The sequence below is a fragment of the Podarcis muralis genome, chromosome 7 (assembly GCF_964188315.1).
Source record: "Podarcis muralis chromosome 7, rPodMur119.hap1.1, whole genome shotgun sequence".
NCBI lineage: Eukaryota > Metazoa > Chordata > Lepidosauria > Squamata > Lacertidae > Podarcis > Podarcis muralis.
Window position 1 is genome coordinate 42,362,202 of NC_135661.1, and position 19,696 is coordinate 42,381,897.

Consider the following 19,696-nt stretch of genomic DNA (forward strand, 5'->3'; position numbering starts at 1 on the left):
AGACAATACCGAGCTAGGTGGAGCCCATGGTCTGATTCTGTGTAAAGCAGCTTCCCAAGGAAGAGGACCTGCACAGTGAGAAATGGACACACCTGACAAAATCCGCTGGAATATTCTCCTGCACAAGTCCTGCTGAAATCTGAGAGATGTGTATGCACTGTGGACAGAAAATGCACACCCCATCCTCCATTGCAGATGGCTCGTAGCTTGGGGGGGAGAAGAGCACATGCTTTGCACGGGTGGGGAAGACAATAAGAAAGGGGAAGACCCCTTTGGTAAAAGCTGGGGAGCCGCTTCCCGGCAGTCTAAGCGATACTGAGCTCGATGGACCAGTGGGCTTCCTCAGCATAAGTCAGCTTCCTGCATTTCGTCCCAGGACATTTGGGCAGGCGCGTCACCTTATGTGCAGAGTGGTTCAGATCAGGGGCAGCGTTTGCATGAACAAGTGCCGGAGAAGAACATCACACGCTTGTGCAGTGGCTGTTAACAGACCATGCCATCATTTCACCACCCAAGTGCACAATGGTTCAGGATGACCTTTTCTGCTTTTTTCCTTGCTCGCTGCAACAAGGAGGACCGCGCTCAGTAGAGGGGAGCCCAGAATCGCCTGCTCTGCTTTCCAGCAAGGAAGTAGCCGCTCCCTCTAGGGTGGACAGACGCACTGTAGGGACGAGGGGGCATTACAGTGGTAACGTCCGCATGAACCAAACAACCCAGGACTAGTAGTAGCAGCAGCAGTGTGTGCTGCCCGTGTTGTTGTCGTGTTGAAGCACCCAAATTCCTGCTCCCTCCTGGCTTGTCAGCCCTCTTCAGAATGGGAATCGCTGTCACAAGCTGGTGTCCCTCTCCTTGATTCTTCTGTGGGTATCTGCACTTTATAATTGCAGCCACCCAAGAAAATGTAGTGTGAGAGTTGTGGAGTTGTATTTTGATTTCATTGCAATGGGGGACCAGCATATAACGAAAGCAAAGAGGAGGGAGCAAGGCTTTTGTGTGTGTGTGTGTGTGTGTGTGTGTGTGTGTGTGTGTGTTACATTTTGTGAACTGCCCTGAGGTCTAATGATGAAGTATGGTATATAAATCTAATTAATAATAATAATATAATATAATTTGTAATCCCCACCTTTTTTCAAGATGGCTTGCAAACCAAAAACTAACACAAAGGAATAAACATATGGTTGATATGATTGCTAAAACTAGGTAGAAACCTGTATAAAGCATGAAATCCCAAAAGCTAACGGCAGCAGAAAACAGAGGTGGCTATTTTGTGGGCCCAGGGGCCTGAGTTCCTCTCCACTGAAAAGGAAATTTTCCTGGTTCTTCAAGTCCCTTCAAAGAATTTTGGCCGTGGCAGCAGGAATGGCATGGCACCAGAGCGGACAGAGATTTCAACTCTCTGTCTACCCCAGGAACCTGCAATTTGTGTCCTGTGAGTGTGGGGGTGAGCAAACCCATTTTTTTTACCATACTCACCATTAGCCTGCAGGTGACTGCAGCTCTTGAGCCAAAAACAGATATCCACCCCTGGTATAAAACATGACTTCATGAAGTAATGCAAACCCAAATTCAAAAGCCTGGGCAGATAAATAAAATGTTGTTGTTGTTTAACTAATGCCTTCAGCTCATAAGGCCATGCAGCAGGTGCATGGAGCTTGGAAACACATTTCAGAGGCAGAGTGTGCCACTAAGGAGAAAGGCCACTCCTACTGCCCTCACTTGACGAAAGGCCTCTGCAGATGACCTGAAAGTAGCTGACCCTTTCCAGGATCTCTTGTCCGGTGTTTGCATCCTGATCTCTGCTTCCAGAGGATGCTCTGGCGCCCCTGGTGGCATTGGGACAGACCAGGCTTGTGTCACTGAGCCAATCTGTTCCCTGTTCTGTTATAGGGAGGTAGTGCCTGTCCCGGCATCAGACCAGATCATTGGCCTTTGGTGGACCCAGTGCTCAGCCCCCAGCAAAGCAGGATTGTAACCAGAGCTCCCATTCGCCAATCCAAAGCCAGGCAGGCTCTTTGCATGCTCCCTCCTTCTTGCCTTTTTTACTAGGGGCAATGAACCGGTTCTCCTCTCTATTAGCTGTCTTTTGAGTCGCACTTGGGCTCTTGGGCTCTTTTTCTGCATGTCTGCAGGGTGGGGGGCAAACAAGGGAACTTCCTGATGGTGGGGTCTTTTTGGATTCCAGTGCTGCACTCGGGAGATTATTTCTTGTTTGAGACGGACAGTGAGGAGGATGAGGAGTCGGTCTTGGAGGATCAGAAGCCCCCGAAACAGAGCGCATTCCAGGTGAGACGTTGGGAGCAGAAGCAGTGGCGTCGCAAGGGGGGGCACCCTGGGTGCCATGTCTGGGGGGTGACAAGAAGGCACCCCGTGATGTGATCGCCCCACTGCCTGGAGGCAGGCTTTCCCCACTCCCATCCTTCACGGGTCACTCCAACTGCAATTACTCACTAATGAGCACTCTGTGCATGCCCCAAAGTACTCATGGGAAGCTACTTTCAGTTCACCCACACTTCCGTTTCTCCCAAGATACATGGGTCCAAGAAGTTCTTCTTTTGTCCTTCTGCTTTTCCCGGGAAAACCCGCTGTTTAATGCTGAATCGGGGGGGGGGGGATCTGTTGGGTTTTCTGCAGAAGTGTGGATGAGCCCTTTCTTTCACATACCACACGCAGTGGAAATATGTTACAAGGTGAAGTGCCAGGGAACACTGAATGACTCCCAAGACATTGGGATGCTGGTGGGGTGGGTGCCTGCCATCAACATTAACCTGGTGTGGCTTTTAGTTGCGCCTTCAACCTCTCGGACATCTTTTGATGGAGGCTGCATTGAAATGAGGTTGCCTTGCATTCCAGCTCAGAGTCCTGCCTTTTCTTCCTTCCTGCTTTCTCGTTTATGCATTTTGTCGCTTTGTTTGCAGCTGGCTTACCAGGCCTGGGTGACCAACGCCAAGTCTGCGCTGCGTGAGCGGCAGCGGCAGGAGAAGGAGCAGCGAAAGGTGGAGCAGGCAGAAGGCAGGTCTTCCTGTGCCCTCTCCCCTCTCCTTTCCGACTGGGCTGGGCGGAGGTGGCCCCTCTCAAGTTGACCTCTGCTGCCTGGCCCTCTTGGTCCACATTGGCAGGAGGCCCAGCTCTGATGAGCACTGGGGTAGCCAGACCAGGCGGGAGGGTGTGACCGTATCTGTGCCTTGCAGGTGACTTAACCAAAGGGGAATCCCAGCGAGGTGAAATGGCAGACAGGGCCAGCAGCAAAGGGGAAGAGGAGGAAGAAGAGGAGGAAGAAGAAGAGGAAGAGGAAGAAGAGGCTGCTCCAGGTACCTTGCTCAGTGGGACTACACTCAGGTAGGGCATCCCCTGTGTACTGGGCTGCCTTTGAGCCACATTCATCTGCAAGAACCGCAGCAGAGGATTCATTTTCCTGTTTCACAGATGCAATAGAAAACTTGGGAGGGGGGAAAACAAGGAGTGTAGTGTAGACTGCATGACCCACACAGTCCTGCCCTTCCAGCACCTTGCTGTAATTTATTGTCCCTCAGCACCTGTTGCCTAATGGTATGGCCGCTCTGGTTGCTGCTATAACGACGAGGAATGGCATTTTAAACTCACCCTGCCTAATGGTTCTGAACCAAAATAGAGTTTTAGCCTTAGAAATTTGCACATCTCAGAATTTTGCAGTTATCCAGCCAAGCAGTGTGTACAAAAATGGTGCAGCTCTTTCCCCCTCAGTATTTGCTGCCCAACAGTAGGGCCGGCCCTGGTTGCTAGGAAGCAGTAGTTGGGTTAGGGATATTTTCCCAGAGACCAGGGTGTCGGGGAAACTGGTTACCCACTGCAGGGATGAGAGATGGCGGCCTTGATGGGCATTTGGCCTCCTTCAACCTGGCTCTCCTTTTATCCAGAGAAGAGCAACGTGGTGCAGAGGGTGCTGAACGTTCTGGGTTTCCTGTGGGTGCTGTGCCAGGCCACGGTGGACGGGCTCACCCAGTGGCTGCGGGCCTTTACCAAGGAGCACGAACAGCTGTCTGCCGTGTTAGGACTGGAGAGATTCGTCCTCACGCAACAGCTGGATCAGGTAGGCCTAGCTTGGTACAGCTGGGCTTGGGAGGGGCGTCTTTTGGAAGGAGGGGGGAAAGTATGATCCACTTGGTGATGGCATGAAAAACTTTGCAGGTGGGCGAGGTTCAGAGGAGCGTCCTGGACAGGCTGTACAAACCAGCAGCGACAGATAATACCTCAGAAGACACCGCCTTGCCGGGTACGGCGGCAGAGTCTCCAGACAGCATGGCTTCCAGGCAGGTGCATAGGGGCAGAGGGCTGTTGGAGGGGAGGTCAAAGCCACATGTGGATCTGTGTGGGGCCCCCCTCTCCACCGCAAGTGGAGTTTGTGGGAACTTAACGGCACGTAATTCAAGCAAGGGGCTGCTCCTCAATCTGCATTTGGTGCACCGGAATTGGGTGGGCTCAGCAGTGGAGAAAAGAGTGCCCCTGGACATGTACCCCTTAGCTCTATAACCACAGCCTGAAATAGATGGGATGAAGTATATTTAGGAAGGCCCCATTCTGGAGGCGGGGACCTGAGTCCCCCCAAGTCTCTCTTCACTGGTCCACCTTCCACAGCATGGTGCCATCCAGCTACTTTGGACTAGAACTCCCATCGGCCTTGTTTTTATTTCCCAAATATTAATATTAGACAAGTGTTTTTGCTATACTGTTTTTGACTCCTGCTAAACCCTTTCCCCACTTTTGTTTAAGTTAAGCCTGTCCAGATATGCCATTTTATTATGTATTCTATAACTAAAGAAAAATTGCCTTTACCTGTATTTTTTCTAATGTTATTATGTTTGTTTTTAATGTCTGTTGGTGTTTTCCTAGGAAGATTTAACACAAAGTGGGGACATTTATTCACTCTGTTTTGGAGCTGGTGCATGACTTTCTTTTCTGCCCTCTTTCTCTCCCCCCCCCCCCGCCCCCAAGCAGTGGGTGCGAAGGAGCAGAGGTGCTTAGCAATAACACCACTGGCTACGACACCCGAAGCGGCAGTGAGGAGCAGATCCCTGCCATGGGCTTCCCGGACGACGTGAGACTCCCTCCCAGCAACTCCCAGGAGCTGCTGACTTACTCCAAGGCACGGCCACGCACGGCCAGCGAGCTGCTGCTGAGCAGGTATTACTGGGGCCACTCGCCTATTTTGGCTCAAGGCTTTGTGGGTAAATATGCAAAGCTTTGTGGGCACAGGGCAGGGAAGGGGCAGAGAACCATTCTCAGCCTGAAGGCTGCAGCATTTCCTCGTAGTCAGTCTTCCGCAGGGGTGGGGTCATATGCCAGTGGTGGGCATGGCCATTGGCAAAAGTGGGTGGAGAAATAGGTGTGGCTCTTACCTCTGGCCAGTAGGCTACTTTCCAGCCTTTCTGCAGGTTTGTACAACCCCACACATCTGTCAGTCCTTCTTCCAAGCAAGCAAGAGGTGTTATCTCAATTCAAGGAAACATTCCAGCCAGTCAAAGCACTCAGGGAGAGTGTGTATATCTGGGCCATTGAAGAATGCAGTCCGGGGAGAGTCCTGGGGGCCAGATAAAGAGGCCTGGATGGCCACATTCACACACACCCAGGCCTGTGGTTCCCCACCCCATGAGGCAGGTGCTCAGGGAGGTCGGAAGAATGAAAATTGTTTGCATGGATCACTTTCAGGAGAAAGGGCTGTAGATCATGTAAAGCAAAGGCAAGTGTCCCCGGTTTGATTCTGGACATCTCCAGGTAGGGATAGGAAAGACCCCTATCTGAAACCCTGGGGAGCTGCTGCCTGTCAGAGTAGGCACAATAGGCTCGATTGGCCTTCCCCCATCTACTGTACTCCACCTGCTTTGGACTAGGACTCCTATCAACCCCAGTATCCTCCAGGCACAGAATGCTGGGGCTGAGGCTGAGTTGTCATCCAAACCATCTGGAGGGAAGGCTGGACTGGGATGGACAAAGTGTCTGGTTGGGTATAAAGCAGCTTCTTGAGCTCCTAAACAAAAATAAAGTAAGTGTTTATTACCTTTCTATCCCAACTTTCCTGCGAGGAGCTCAAGGTAGCATGTGTGGCCCTCCTCCTTCACATCGTATCCTCACAACAACCCTGAGAGGTAGGCTAGGCTGAGAGGCCCAAGTTCACCCAGCGGGGTTCATGGCCAAGTGGGGATTTGAACCCTGGTCTCCAAGGTCCTACTGCCAATGCTTGTTAACCCCTGCACCATACTTGGGCAAATAATAAATTTGCCAGCTGATGCAAATTTTGCCAACTGGAATACATTTTGCAGATGGGAGAATGCAGAGTTAGTGGGCATATATATGTATTACAATCTGGAAGATGTTTTAATCAAGGGTGTCAGAAACGGGTTACCTCTTTGGCTATGGGCAGGTGACGAGGCAGGCAGACACAGCACAGGTGGGGCTGCTTTCCCTTTTGGCTCAGCCTGACTGACTCTCTCTCCTCCTCTCTCTCCCATTCGTGCTTTCCAGGCACGTCTCCTTTGAGGAGCTGGAGGAGTCTGAGCGCTTCTACCACTCGCAGAACCGCTTTCTGCAGCTGCTGCTGGCCTGCTACCACTTTGTGGCCGGACACTCGGACCTGCTCTGCTACTTCATCATCATCCTCAACAACATGGTGACGGCCTCCGTCATCTCGCTGGTCCTGCCCATCCTGGTCTTCCTGTGGGCTATGCTGTCCATCCCGCGGCCCAGCAAGCGCTTCTGGATGACGGCCATCGTCTACACAGAGGTGGGGCCCCCAAAATCCTTGTGAGACTCCCCTTTGTCTTGTAGAAGTGAGATGATGAACATGAAAACTTTCCTCCTAATAATTGCCCACAAAAGGGGTGGAGAAACTTTTTCTAAATTTTTTTTAAAATTAATTTTCCATTTCCCCCCATATTACATCATAACAATTAACATTTTTCACAATTTCAAAATTTCCCCATTCCTCCCCGACTTCCCTCAACCTCCTTCTCTGGTTTATTTCACAATAATATCATTTCCTGCATATTACCTTTTTCACTCTTTTTTTTATAAAAAAATTAGCTTGTAAATTATATAATTTTTGCTAATTGTAAATGATTATTCAAAACCTGCTAGGGAGTTCAGGGTGAGGAACCTTTTTCAGCCTGAGGGCCACATTCCCTTCTGGACAGCCTTCCAGGGGCCACATGCCAGAGTGGGTGGAGCCATTTTCTACACACACACACACACACACACACACACACACACACACACCCCTCTGTCCTCTGTCAGGGCAAGCGAGAGGCTGTATCAGAGTTCAAAGATGCATTCCAGCCAGGCAAAAACACTCAAGCAAGGGGGTGAAGCAAGGTCAGTGAGCAGAGTACCTTGGGAGAGGGATGCATGGCTGGACAGAGTCCTGAGGGTCAGATAGAAAGGTTGCTGGGGGGGGGCACATTTGAACCTGGGGCTAGAGCACTGTTTCCCAACCTTTGGTCTCAAGCTGTTTTCGGACTACAATTCCCGTCACCCCTGACTACTGGTCTTGCTAGCTAGGGATGATGGGAGTTGTAGTCCAAAAACAGCTGGAGACCCAAGACTGGGAAACACTGGGCTAGAGGCTCCCCAGCCCTGGTCTGCAGTATTAGTTTCAAGTTAACAAGGGTCCCTGGGCTTTTGTATACAGAAAGTAGAAGTGCTTACAAGCGAGGAACGGGCAGGTTTTGGTTTGGTTCAAACCAATATCAATCAGCCTAGGAGGTTGATGTTTTTGGACCTATACTGAAAGACTGTTGACATATATATCTGTGTAGGTTTGGGTGGCTGGCGGCGTGTGACATTGTGGTAAACATTCTTAAGCCTTGCGACTGTTCTGCTGCCATGAGGTGCCAGGAACGTCCCCCTGGCTAGCCTGGCTCTGACCCTCCCCTGCCATCTCCCCGCACAGGTGATGGTGGTGGTGAAATACCTCTTCCAGTTCGGCTTCTTCCCCTGGAATAGCTATACCACCCTGGTGCGCTACGAGAGCAAGCCCTTTTTCGCACCACGCATCCTGGGCCTGGAGAAAACGGACAACTACATCAAGTACGACCTGATCCAGCTGATGGCTCTCTTCTTCCACCGGTCCTTGCTCCTGGTAAGAGGGAGCCTGGGACCCTCCATTTGAGACCGTTTCACTCGCATGCTGCTTTATTGTAATGAAACCGTGAAGCATTCTACAAAGAAAATGGTTTATTTTGAAACGCTGAAGTTGTCAATGAAAGACTGTTAAAACCAGGCTTTTTAAAACATTCAACAATACAGTCGTACCTTGGAAGTCGAACGTTTTGGCTCCCAAACGCCGCAAACCCAGGAATGAGTGTTCCAGTTTGCGAACGTTCTTTGGAACCCGAATGTCTGACAGGGCTTCCGCAGCTTCCAATTGAGTGCAAGAAGCTCCTGCAACCAATTGGAAATCACACCTTGGTTGTCAAACGTTTTCGGAAGTCGGACTTCCTGAACAGATTCCGTTTGACAACCAAGGTATGATTGTAATTAAATTCAACCACAGGGAGCAAAAAGATTAGAGTGTGACAGCATTCAAAATGTCCCACAAGTAAACTGGCCCAAACTATTAAGCAATTTGTATACAAATAGTTACTTCTTGACTAGAAGCCAGCCCCCTCTGCCTAACCTGGGAAAGCTGTGGGATGGACCTGGAGTAGCCTGTTGCAGAAAGTGGTACCTGGGCAGTCCCTGGTAGCTATAGCAACAGATGCAGGGAAAGCTTGTTTCTCCTAGGCTTGGTATGGAATTGAGTGCAGTGTGAGAGCTGAGTCCTGGGGTGGACAGCATAGTGCCTTCCTGAAGCTGATGGACTCCAATTCCCATCAGGCCGATAGTCAGGGGTGATGGGAGTTGTCACTGCATGATATTAGGCAGGTGCAGTCCTTACACTGTTTGCTGCAGTAGCTAAAAACATTTATTTTATTTTATTGTGCACATTTATTTTTAAAACGTATTGATTTTATTTATATTTTTATCATTTTATTATGTCTTCTGTTTCCTAAAATATGTTTTTATTGTTAACCTTTAATGGCTATTTTGTGCCATTTTAGGTAAACGGCTTAGATGAAGTGGTTTGTAAATAAAGTAAATAAAATAAATAAGCCCGCTGCTTGATGTTGGTTTCTGCTTCCCAAACCCTTTCTGAACTTACCTGCCTGCCTGTCCTCTTTGACAGAGCTACGGGCTGTGGGATCACGAGGAAGAGGTCCTGGCCAAACATCCTCTTGAAGCAGCAGAGCCTGTGGCTTCCACCGAGAGCAAAGAGGGGGCTGAGACTTTGGTGGAAGCCGACGTTGGGGCAGAAACCGTGGTGGACCAGGAGGCGGAGCCCGAGGTGCCCAAGGGAATCCGCTCACGGTTCTGGAAGAAAAAGGAGAAGAAGAAGAAAAGGAGCAAGGCTCTGAAAGAGCAGGAAGAGGAAGGTAGGTGGGGGGACGACACCTATGCTTACTCCTTGAGGAATGCTTGTTTCCAGCCTCCCCAGGTCTGGGGGCAACACTGCATCAAAAATACATATCTAAACTACCTTGTCAAGCATTTCAAGACCTGCTTGCAGCTCACAGATTAAAGCTGGTTTGCAGAAGTCAGACCAGATAAAGAAAACCTCCTGAGATTGTGGTGGGATGCAGGGAAGAGGAGGGTGTCTTGTTAGGACACATCAGGCTGACACTGAAGCAAGGAGGTGAGGCCAGTCCTTGCTTATTCCCCTGCCCCTTCTGTTTCCAACCTCAGAGGAGCAGCAGAGAGAGGAGCAGGATCCGAAGCAAAAGGACAAGAAGTCCAGTCCATCCAAGGAGAAGTTAAAGGCTGCTGGACTGAGAGTGAAGAGCTTCTTTGTTTCTGCGTAAGTGACGATGAGGACTTTTGGGGAGGGGGCTGGGGGCAATGGGCTTGGAACTGGCTCTCCACTCCAGGAGGCAGGTTGCCACATGGAGCAAATGAACGTGAAAAGCTGCCAAATGCCAGGGCAGCCTCTTTCTCCATCTGACTCAGCGTTCTTCCCTCTAATTTTATAGCCACTTGGATGGGTTTAAAAGAGGATTGGCCAAAATTGATGAATAAAGCTGTCAATGGCTACTAGCCACTTGAATGTCATGCCTTGATGGTTGTTTTAACTGTTTTGCTCTTTTATTGGGCTTGTTAATTACACATTTTAATTAGGGACGTTTAAATGTAGTTGTTCTACTATGCATTTTTAATTGTGGGTAGTTGCATTTTTATAGCTGGTTTTATTCTTGCTATTTTTCTGTTGTTCGTACACCGCCTTGGCATTTCTTCTTGAAAAGCAATATATTCATAATGATGCTCTACCTCCACTGTTGGACGCAGTAAGCCTCTGATTGCCAACTGCTGGGAAATCACCAGGGGGAGGGGGGAAGTGCTGTTCTTCTCAGGTCCTCCTTGAAGGTTTCTCACAAGCATCTGGGTGGCCACGGTAACAAGAGGATGCTGGACCAGATGGGCAACTAGCTGTGGTGGCTATGCTCTACCTCCACAGAATAATATCAGTCTTCCTTGTGGAATTCCCATTGGGGCATCTAGTTGGTGACTCTGAGAACAGGATGCTGGATTCAATGGGCCTCCTTGCGCCTAATCTAGCAGGCCTCTTCTAATGCTGGGCAATGGCTCTCCAGGTTCATTTCCGGGGTCTTTCTCATCACTTGATGTTTCCTGGGGTCCTTTTACCTGGAAGCTCCTGGGATTAAACCTGGGACCTTTTGCTTGCTCCACCTGCCCTTTCCACAACCCACATGGCTATCTTACGTTGAGCAAGCCTCTTCCATCTAACACCATCTGTCCCAAATCTAGTTGTTTCTCTCCAGGGTCTCAGGCAGAAAACGGTCTTCCCCACCACTGTTCCACAATCCTTTGCATACTGGAGATGCCAAGGACTGAGCCTGGGAACCTTCTGCCTGCTAAGCATGTGGTTCTGCTATGGTAGGGTTGGCATATGTCCAGAATTTCCCAGACATCGCCAGAATATTGTGGCCAAAGTAGCGTCCCAGCGAAAATCGCTAAAAACACCCAGGAAAATCCAGACTTATGGCAACCCATGTCGGAAGTGATTTTCCTTTAAAAATAGCTCAACAACTTTTTTTGGTGATTTTGCCAAAAATGCTCAACAATTCTTGTGTTCAGATTTTCACTTTTTGAAACCCTAGCTATGGTACCATTTGGTTTTAATAATTTAATGTGATTTTATTACTTCATATTTTCCTTGCTTCAGGGGTGTGTGTGTGAAGCAATACATAAATTCAATAAGCCTAGCCTTACCATTCTTAGGAGCATAGGATGCTGCCTTATACTGAGTCAGGCCATTTGTCCATCAAGCTCAGCAATGTCTGCACTGACTGGCAGTGGCTCTGGGTTTTCTGGAGTCTGTCCCAGTCTTGCCTGGAGATGCCAAGGACTTGGCCTGACATTTTCTGCATGTGGAAAGCTACATCCCTTCCTGATATTCATGCAGATGATTTGGTTCTGGATTAAGGGTGGTTCTGCATTAAGTGGCAAGTGGCAAAGGCATCAGCCCTACACCTTATCCTCCCCGCCTCCCTCTCCCTCCAGAGCAGAGCGCATGTTCCAACCACTGCAGCGGTTCTTCCAGGACATTTTGCACAGCAAATACCGTGCTGCCACCGATGTCTATGCCCTCATGTTCCTTGCTGATGTGGTCGACTTCATCATCATCATCTTTGGTTTCTGGGCTTTTGGGGTAAGTGGGACCATCACAGTTATTTGTTAGCAAACTTAATTCACACAGTGCCTCCAACAGAGTAAAATCAATGGGCACGACCAACTCAGGTCCAAGCATTTCAATGGGTCTGTTCTAATTTGGATGTGACTCTGTGCTTGGATGGCGCTGTGGGTTAAACCACAGAGCCTAGGACTTGCCGATCAGAAGGTCAATGGTTCGAATCCCCGTGACGGGGTGAGCTCCCGTTGCTCAGTCCCTGCTCCTGCCAACCTAGCAGTTCGAAAGCACATCAAAGTGCAAGTAGATAAATAGGTACCGCTCTGGCGGGAAGGTAAACGGCGTTTCCATGTGCTGCTCTGGTTCGCCAGAAGCGGCTTAGTCATGCTGGCCACATAACCTGGAAGCTGTACGCCGGCTCCCTCGGCCAATAAAGCGAGATGAGTGCTGCAACCCCAGAGTCGGTCACGACTGGACCTAATGGTCAGGGGTCCCTTTACCTTTTACCTGTGCTTGGGGATCCCCAAGCAAGTGTTGACCTCCATATCCTGGGGCAGATCTGGAGGACAGCCGCCCGGGCAAGAGGTATTCCCTTCCTCCTGCCAATCTGCCAAACACCTCCCAGCACAGGCTTCCCTTTCTCCCCAGAAACACTCTGCTGCGGCCGACATCACTTCCTCCCTCTCAGACGACCAGGTGCCGCAGGCCTTCCTGGTGATGCTGCTCATTCAGTTCTCCACCATGGTCATCGACCGGGCTCTCTACCTCCGCAAGAGCGTCTTGGGCAAGCTAGTCTTCCAGGTCTTCCTGGTCTTTGGCATCCACGTTTGGATGTTCTTCATCTTGCCTGCAGTCACTGAGAGGTACCTGGCCTAGCTATCTGTCTGCCTGTTATCCGTTATGTATTAATAGAATGATATGCTATATATATTCACAGTACAGGCACAGCCCCAGACCTCTACCATCCTTCTAAACCTGTGGGCAGAAGAAGGACCAGCCCCTAGCTGCATATTGCATTTTGATATTTAAGGAAATTAATGCTGCAACGAGTCAGAAGGTTCTTGCTACACAATTAGTTAATGAATGGAGGGGCAATGAGTAGTACGTACACAAAGCATTAATATTCTTCATGTTTCTGGCTACTGGTCTAGAAACTGCAAAAACCTGGAAGCTGGCGGTCAACTTAACTTTTAAGCAAAGGCTCCATGGATTTATGCATATTGTGCTTGCAGAAAAATTGGCATTGAACTGAAAAATTGGCCAGAAGAAAGGCAAAACCTTTTTTGCTACTTGGAGCCTACTCATGGAATACATTAAGGGGCATATTCAAGATCTTTGTTGTCTGCCTTCCTGAGATTGCAGAATGCTGTCTGAAGTGGCTGAAGTGTACCTCTGCCATTGAAACTCTTAATTTATTCTAGTTTGGATGTCCTCAAATGTTTTTCTGCTGCTTGTTCTTCCGTGGGTGGGTAAGGGGCTGGGAGGAATTTACCTGTTTCTATATATCATTGATGTTTCCTCATGAGAAGCAATAAAATACATTTTTAAAAATAAAAAGGAAGAACCAGCCCTGAAATGTGCCCCCCTTTCTTCCCCCAATTGTGATTTCCCTCCCCAGGATGTTCAACTTGAATACTGTGGCCCAGCTGTGGTACTTTGTGAAATGCATCTACTTCGCTCTGTCGGCTTACCAGATCCGCTGCGGCTACCCTACTCGCATCCTGGGGAACTTCCTCACCAAGAAGTACAACCACCTCAACCTCTTTCTCTTCCAAGGGTAAGGCCAAGTTCCCAGGGTCCTCCCAGAGGTGGGGCGAGGGGAGCCTGAGTCAGGTGAAGATGCAAGAGAGCAAGTTCAGTATGATCAGGGTTTGCTTTGTAGTTACAAGTTGGGGCAGGGGGAAAGCTGCTTTTCAGGGACCAGAGATCAAAGTGCACAGGATCTGAACGCCCCTCTCTCCTCTGACAGCTTCCGCCTGGTGCCTTTCCTGGTGGAGCTGCGGGCTGTCATGGACTGGGTCTGGACGGACACCACCCTGTCTCTCTCCAACTGGATGTGTGTGGAAGACATCTATGCCAACATCTTCATCATCAAGTGCAGCCGCGAGACTGAGAAGGTGGGGCTGAAATGGCGGCGAAGGAGGAGGCGGCAAGGGTGGGCCTGATCTCTCCCACCGCTGTCCTAGAGTGTAAAAACTTACCCCATATATACACACTTGGCCACTTTGATTTATGGCACTGGCACTGTTACAAGTGTCACATCATATTGGTCCCACATTTGTAAGAATTTGATTGTTTTCACACTTTGGAACTCCTTGCCTATTGACATCAGGCAGGTATTTTCACCGTACGCTTCTTGGTGCCTGCTAAAAACGTGTTTGTTGGGCAAGTCCATCCAGACATGTAGAAGCTGCCTTGTAATCTGGCTTTAGCTTCTCACTAAACATTAATTTTTTAAATGTTTTAAATAGTTTTTAACTGTTATTTTACTGATACTTTGTTTTATTCTTTTTGTAAACTGCTTTGAGGGGTTTTCTTTTACAATCAAGAGGTATGAAGTTTATCAAATAAATAGAAACGAGAGCAGCTGGCGGGAAGTTGAATTATGAGAAAGGAGGAACTCTGGACGAGCTTTTATCCTCCCGTTGGTCAGGATGTGGCCATCTAACCACGCCGTCACTCACACATGTGCCTCGTCCTTATGCATCTCTGACCCCTCCCTACAGAAATACCCGCAGCCCAAGGGGCAGAAGAAGAAGAAGATTGTAAAGTACGGCATGGGGGGCCTCATCATCCTCTTCCTAATCTGCATCATCTGGTTCCCGCTGCTCTTCATGTCGCTTGTGCGCTCCGTGGTGGGCGTGGTCAACCACCCCATTGACGTCACCGTCACCCTCAAGCTGGGAGGCTACGAGGTAGGAAGAGGACAGCATGGGCCGGACCCACTGGGTGTCTTCGTCTGTCCTGTTCAGAAGGGTGATTCTGCCTCACAGTGAATAACGCAGTAGCAGCACCTGCTGTCAGCTGGAGAAATAGCTGCATGGCCCACTTCATTCTAAGACACTGGTCAGAAGCCACGCTGACTACCATGTGCAGGGAGGGGTTTTGTCTGCCGGGTCAAACCTGCCAAAAGATCCTGGTGGCCTTTTGGCTTACCCTGTCGGAACAGCCTTTCACAAGCCCAGCTGGCTGAGGCTGATTTGAGTTGCCATCCAAAACGTCTGGAGGGCCCTATCTCGGGAGAGGCTGCTGCAGGTGGCGTGGCCTGGTTCTCCTGCTTGAACGATACGGTCATTCTGGTCTGCATTCCGACAGCCCCTCCTGCTGTCCACTCCTTAGCAGACCCACCATCTGGATGGCTTAAAACTTGATACAGGTGTGGGGAGGTCCATGGTCCATTTCTGTATGTCGTTGGTTCCAGGATTGGTTTCATGGAGGATAAAGCTATCAATGGCCTCTAGTGTCAGAAGGGAGACGGCTAATGCACTCAAGCCCTGCTTCCCATTGGGGCATCTGGCTGACTTCTGTGGGGAAGAGGCTGCTGGATTAGATTGCCTGATCTGGCAGGGCTGTTTGCTTGGACCGGCTCTGCTGGCGTGAGGAGTTCTCAACCCCCTCCTCTGTCTCACCCTTTTCCTTTTGCAGCCTCTCTTCACCATGAGCGCCCAACAGCAGTCAATCCAAGAGTTCACCCCCAAGGACTACGATGCGTTAACGAACGAGTTTGTGCGGCAGCCGGTGAGTTTCCCAAGGAAACTGGGAATGGGAAAAGAGCTTCCCTCTGCATCCAGGCATGTGGCCATAGCAGCAGCAGCAGGAGTCCTCCCAGTCCTCATGATCTGTGCTGGTGTTGTGTAAGAAAAGGAGGCTTTATGGGTAAACTGGTTGTGTATGTATTGTGGCATACCACCCTGACTCTGAGGCTCTCTCCTGCCCCCAGGTGGCCATGCAGTTCATCACCCTTTACAGTTATGAGGATATCGTGACGGCACGCATTGAGGGCAGTTCGGGCTCGCTGTGGAGCATCAGCCCACCCAGCCGGGAGCAGCTGTACCGTGAGCTGCATAATGGCTCCTCCGCCATCACCCTGCGCTTCACGTGGAACTTCCAGCGGTATGCCCTGGTGGAGATTTTAGGATTATGGTGTCTCGCTAGGACATGCAACAAGAAACACTTTGCTGGCTCAGGCTAATGGCTTGCGCAGTACGCGTTGCTGTGATTAATACTTCACAGTGTAATCAAGCAGCAGTAATTTCCCACTCCCTGGGCATGTTCTGCACCCTCTCCAAGTGCCTTTGACTGGCTGGAATGTGTCCTTAAGAGTCTGAGGATGCCTCTTGCTTGCCTAGATGGAGAAGTGTTGGTACATAGAGAGCCCTGCTGGAATACAGCCTGTGGTACAAAGACGAGAGACACATTCATTGCTCTGCCCTCTTCTGCCTCTTGCATCCTGCCCACCACTGGCCTGTGGCCCCTGGAAGCTTGTCTGTAAAGGGACACGGCCCCTGAGCTGAAAATGGTTCTCCATCTCCTAATAGTCTTCCTGGTTAACTTTGACCAAGACACTTTAGCCTCGTTGTCTTTTTTTAATGGGTTATCTTTTTGGTGTGTTCTGATTGCACCAAAGGCTCAGCATGGGCAAGAGATTCTCAGACAAAACAGATGACAAAGGATTTGAAACATTAATACCTCTCTGTTTCTTCCTCTTTTCATTACTCCCACCCCCAAAACCTTCAGGAACCTTAGCATAGGAGGAACAGCGGAGTACACCTCTGAGAAGCACACAATGGAGCTGGGGCAACAAGACAACGTGCGGAGAGATTTGGCAAGGCTGCTGCAAGGCACCCACAACGAGTTTGTGTGAGTTTGAGGGGGTGGCACATGCCCTCCCAGCACACTCCCAAGGATTTTATTGCAAGAAAGGAGGCAATCTCTCCCCCATCTCAAAAACAAAACCCCGTGGGTGACCCCACACAGTGGGGATGAGAAAATGATTCGCGGTTAACCAGAGTTTCCTCAGTAAAGCCTTGGCATGGCTTAGCATAAGAGCATCAGAAGCGACTGGCTGCTGGATCAGGCCAAATGGGGCCCATCTAGTCCAGCATCTTGGTCTCACACTGGCCAGCTTGATGCCTTTGGGAAGCCCACAAGCAGGACCTGAGTGCAAGAGAGACTCTACCCTCCCTTGGGGTTGGGATCATGCATGTGGGAGGGAGTGTGGCTCTGTGCACCCTTTAAAGGCTTCCTCTGATCCTTCTCCTTTTTTCTTCCAGTAAAGTTCCCAAACTCTTTCCTCCCTACATTCGTGCACCTAATGGCCCTGAAGCCAAACCTGTCGAGCAGATGCTGCCAGGTGAGACTGTTTCCGTTCTGTTTCCATGTACGGGTTCAAAAGTGCCAAGTGCAAACACAGAGTAACAGTTCATTTAGTTATCCTAGAAATCTCAACAAACACCTTATTCCAAAATTCAGCCTGCAACCCAATAAGATCCCGACAGATTGGTAACTATGGGGAAATGTTCAGTTCAAACATTTCCAGAAAGCCCACACTCCTGTTTCTGATTAAGCGGGAGGGATAGGAGAACACCTATTCTTTATGAAGATCGAGTTGCTCATTCAAAGTTTCTGTCCACCATTCCATATCTACCGTGGCAGAGGATGAGGACAGCTACTGGGACGTAGAGGTGCAACTGAAACGGCAGCAGGTGGGAATTGAGAACGGCAGTGCCAACTTCCTTGAGTGGTGGGTGATTCGGCTGGCCAACTGCCAGGAACAGGACTGCAACATCCTGCCCATGGTCATTTTCAACGACAAAGTCAGCCCTCCCAGCCTTGGTTTCTTGGCAGGATATGGGTGAGTAACCGTTTACATTCATGGGAGAATTGTTCCCTACATTCTAAGCTCTGGCACTGATGCAAATCTTTAGCTCAGAGGTATGGATAGCCCATACCTTAGGGCACAGGGGTGGGGAAGAAACTCAGGCCCCTAAGACTGTCTGGCCCCTGGGACTCTTCTGAGGCCACACACAGCCTCCTGAACCACCCCCGTCCTGCTTTGCATCTTCCCCGACTGTTTTCTTCCCAACTGAATGCCTAGAACCCTTCTAGAGGGTCCAAGCTAAACCCTTTGGTTAATTAACATGGCCTCCTATGGTGATGATCATTTTTCAGTATCATGGGTAGGATTTGTCCTGATTAGTATGTTGCTGGATGAACATTTTCTGTTTTTTATGTGTCACTGCTTTACATTTTTCTAGTCTTAAATCATTTTTAAGTGCTGAATTTTATTTTCGGGGACACTTTTTATTATATAGAGCGGCTGACAAATACTATAATAATCCTCCCCCCCCCTTCCACCCAATGCACTAGCAAAGCAGCCATTTCTTAGCTGCATTATTCTGAGCAGATGGGTATGGGTTGCTCTTGATAAAACTAAGGAGGCGTACAAAGGTGTGATCTTGCACATCTGCAAAGCAGAACTGCATGGCTGTGGCTTTCGCCATGTGCTGGCTGCTGATTTCTTGGACCCCTGGCTAACCCCCTCCTCCCCCCACCCAGGATCATGGGCCTCTACGTCTCCATCGTGCTGGTGATCGGCAAGTTCGTGCGGGGCTTCTTCAGTGAGATCTCTCACTCCATCATGTTTGAGGAGCTGCCCTGCGTCGACCGCATCCTTAAGCTGTGCCACGACATCTTCCTGGTCCGTGAGACGGGCGAGTTGGAGCTGGAGGAGGAGCTGTACGCCAAGCTCATCTTCCTCTACCGCTCGCCGGAGACCATGATCAAGTGGACACGCGAGAAAGAGTGAGGAGCCGCTACCACAACAGAGCCAAGCAGCTGGCAAGACACGAGGACAGGTGTTGAGAAAACACCGCCTTCTCTCTCACTCTCTCTAAGGGGCGGATGGAGAGCCTAAAGATGGACCTGGAGAGGATGCTGAGCTCCTCCTACTGCTGGACCTGGAAACTGCCTCTCTTCCCCACCTGCCTTTTGCTTCACCTCTGTGGGTGGGGCAGCCTCTTAACCTCTGAGCCAAACCTGCTGCCCCACTGCCTTAGGAGGAGGAGGGGAATACTGTCACTCTTTGCATCAGATTTCCCTTTTTGAAACGGCTGAACGGGAAGCACCTTTGCACTCTCCGAAGCCCCTTACCCTCCTGGGTTATTCACAGCAGCACAAGGGGGTGTTTTGCAAAGCAGGAAGTCTGCAACCATTTGCTGATTGACTTGCGGTGCTGTATCCTGCTGAAAAGCCCACTGTATGCACAGCAATAACCTGTTTGCATCTCCCTCTCCCCCTGCAAAACAAAAGAATCTGGGGGTAGAGCTTCTCTCCCCCCCCCCTCCCACTTCTTGTTCTCACGTTGCCACAAACACTCCACCCCACCCCCACCCCACAACCGAGTGCCATAGTCTAGGCATCACTACGTGCCAACCCCAGCTGCTGGAAACAAAGGGGTGGCTGGAGTCTATTGACTTTTTTTCCTAAAGGAGGTGGTTTTATTTATACAGATCTATATAATAAAACTTTAAAAATAAAAAGCTGTGATTTATTAGTAATATTGGAGAATACTGAATAATGGGGACACGGGTGAATTTGGGGGTGGGGTGGGGTTGGAAAGAGGTGATACACCCTCACCTTGAACAGAGCTTTTTCTTGGCTTCATCCTTACTACCCCATCTTCTGGAGGGTAGGGAGACTTATACCGCAAGTATAAAGGCACCTTTGGCCCTCCAGATATTGCTGAACTACAACTCCCAAAACTAATACAATACCTTTCTATGCAGATGCAATAATTACAACATATAAAGCGCAACAGGCATCCTGGACTTGATTCGTATGATAGGAAGTAACCATTAAAGAAATTTGTTGCAAACATCACCATTCAGCGTGTTGCGCTTTATATGTTAGAACTACAACTCCCATCATTCCCGGCCACTGGCCATGCTTGCTGGGGCTGATGGAAGGTGTAGTTCTGCAACATCT

General features: G+C 49.7%; 1 protein-coding gene across 4 annotated transcripts in view; it reads left to right on the forward strand.

Moving 5' to 3' along the window:
* The window catches only part of PIEZO1 (piezo type mechanosensitive ion channel component 1 (Er blood group)), a 121,423-nt gene extending 102,172 nt beyond the window's left edge, over positions 1-19,251 (forward strand). Inside the window, exons 30-51 of one of the 4 annotated variants that reach the window (XM_077931593.1) lie at positions 572-688; positions 2,183-2,283; positions 2,916-3,009; positions 3,189-3,308; positions 3,894-4,066; positions 4,165-4,286; positions 4,969-5,157; positions 6,496-6,754; positions 7,919-8,107; positions 9,194-9,440; positions 9,751-9,862; positions 11,584-11,731; positions 12,359-12,573; positions 13,329-13,487; positions 13,680-13,827; positions 14,437-14,625; positions 15,356-15,448; positions 15,651-15,823; positions 16,448-16,570; positions 16,984-17,063; positions 17,366-17,564; positions 18,269-19,251. In XM_077931593.1, coding sequence (XP_077787719.1) covers positions 572-688; positions 2,183-2,283; positions 2,916-3,009; positions 3,189-3,308; positions 3,894-4,066; positions 4,165-4,286; positions 4,969-5,157; positions 6,496-6,754; positions 7,919-8,107; positions 9,194-9,440; positions 9,751-9,862; positions 11,584-11,731; positions 12,359-12,573; positions 13,329-13,487; positions 13,680-13,827; positions 14,437-14,625; positions 15,356-15,448; positions 15,651-15,823; positions 16,448-16,570; positions 16,984-17,063; positions 17,366-17,564; positions 18,269-18,518 — 3,500 coding nt within the window. In that variant the 3' untranslated portion in view covers positions 18,519-19,251. The remainder of the gene's footprint in view (positions 1-571; positions 689-2,182; positions 2,284-2,915; positions 3,010-3,188; positions 3,309-3,893; positions 4,067-4,164; positions 4,287-4,968; positions 5,158-6,495; positions 6,755-7,918; positions 8,108-9,193; positions 9,441-9,750; positions 9,863-11,583; positions 11,732-12,358; positions 12,574-13,328; positions 13,488-13,679; positions 13,828-14,436; positions 14,626-15,355; positions 15,449-15,650; positions 15,824-16,447; positions 16,571-16,983; positions 17,064-17,365; positions 17,565-18,268) is intronic. The other 3 variants (XM_028739961.2, XM_077931594.1, XM_028739962.2) reach the window with 3 other exon arrangements.
* Positions 19,252-19,696: the final 445 nt, after the last annotated feature.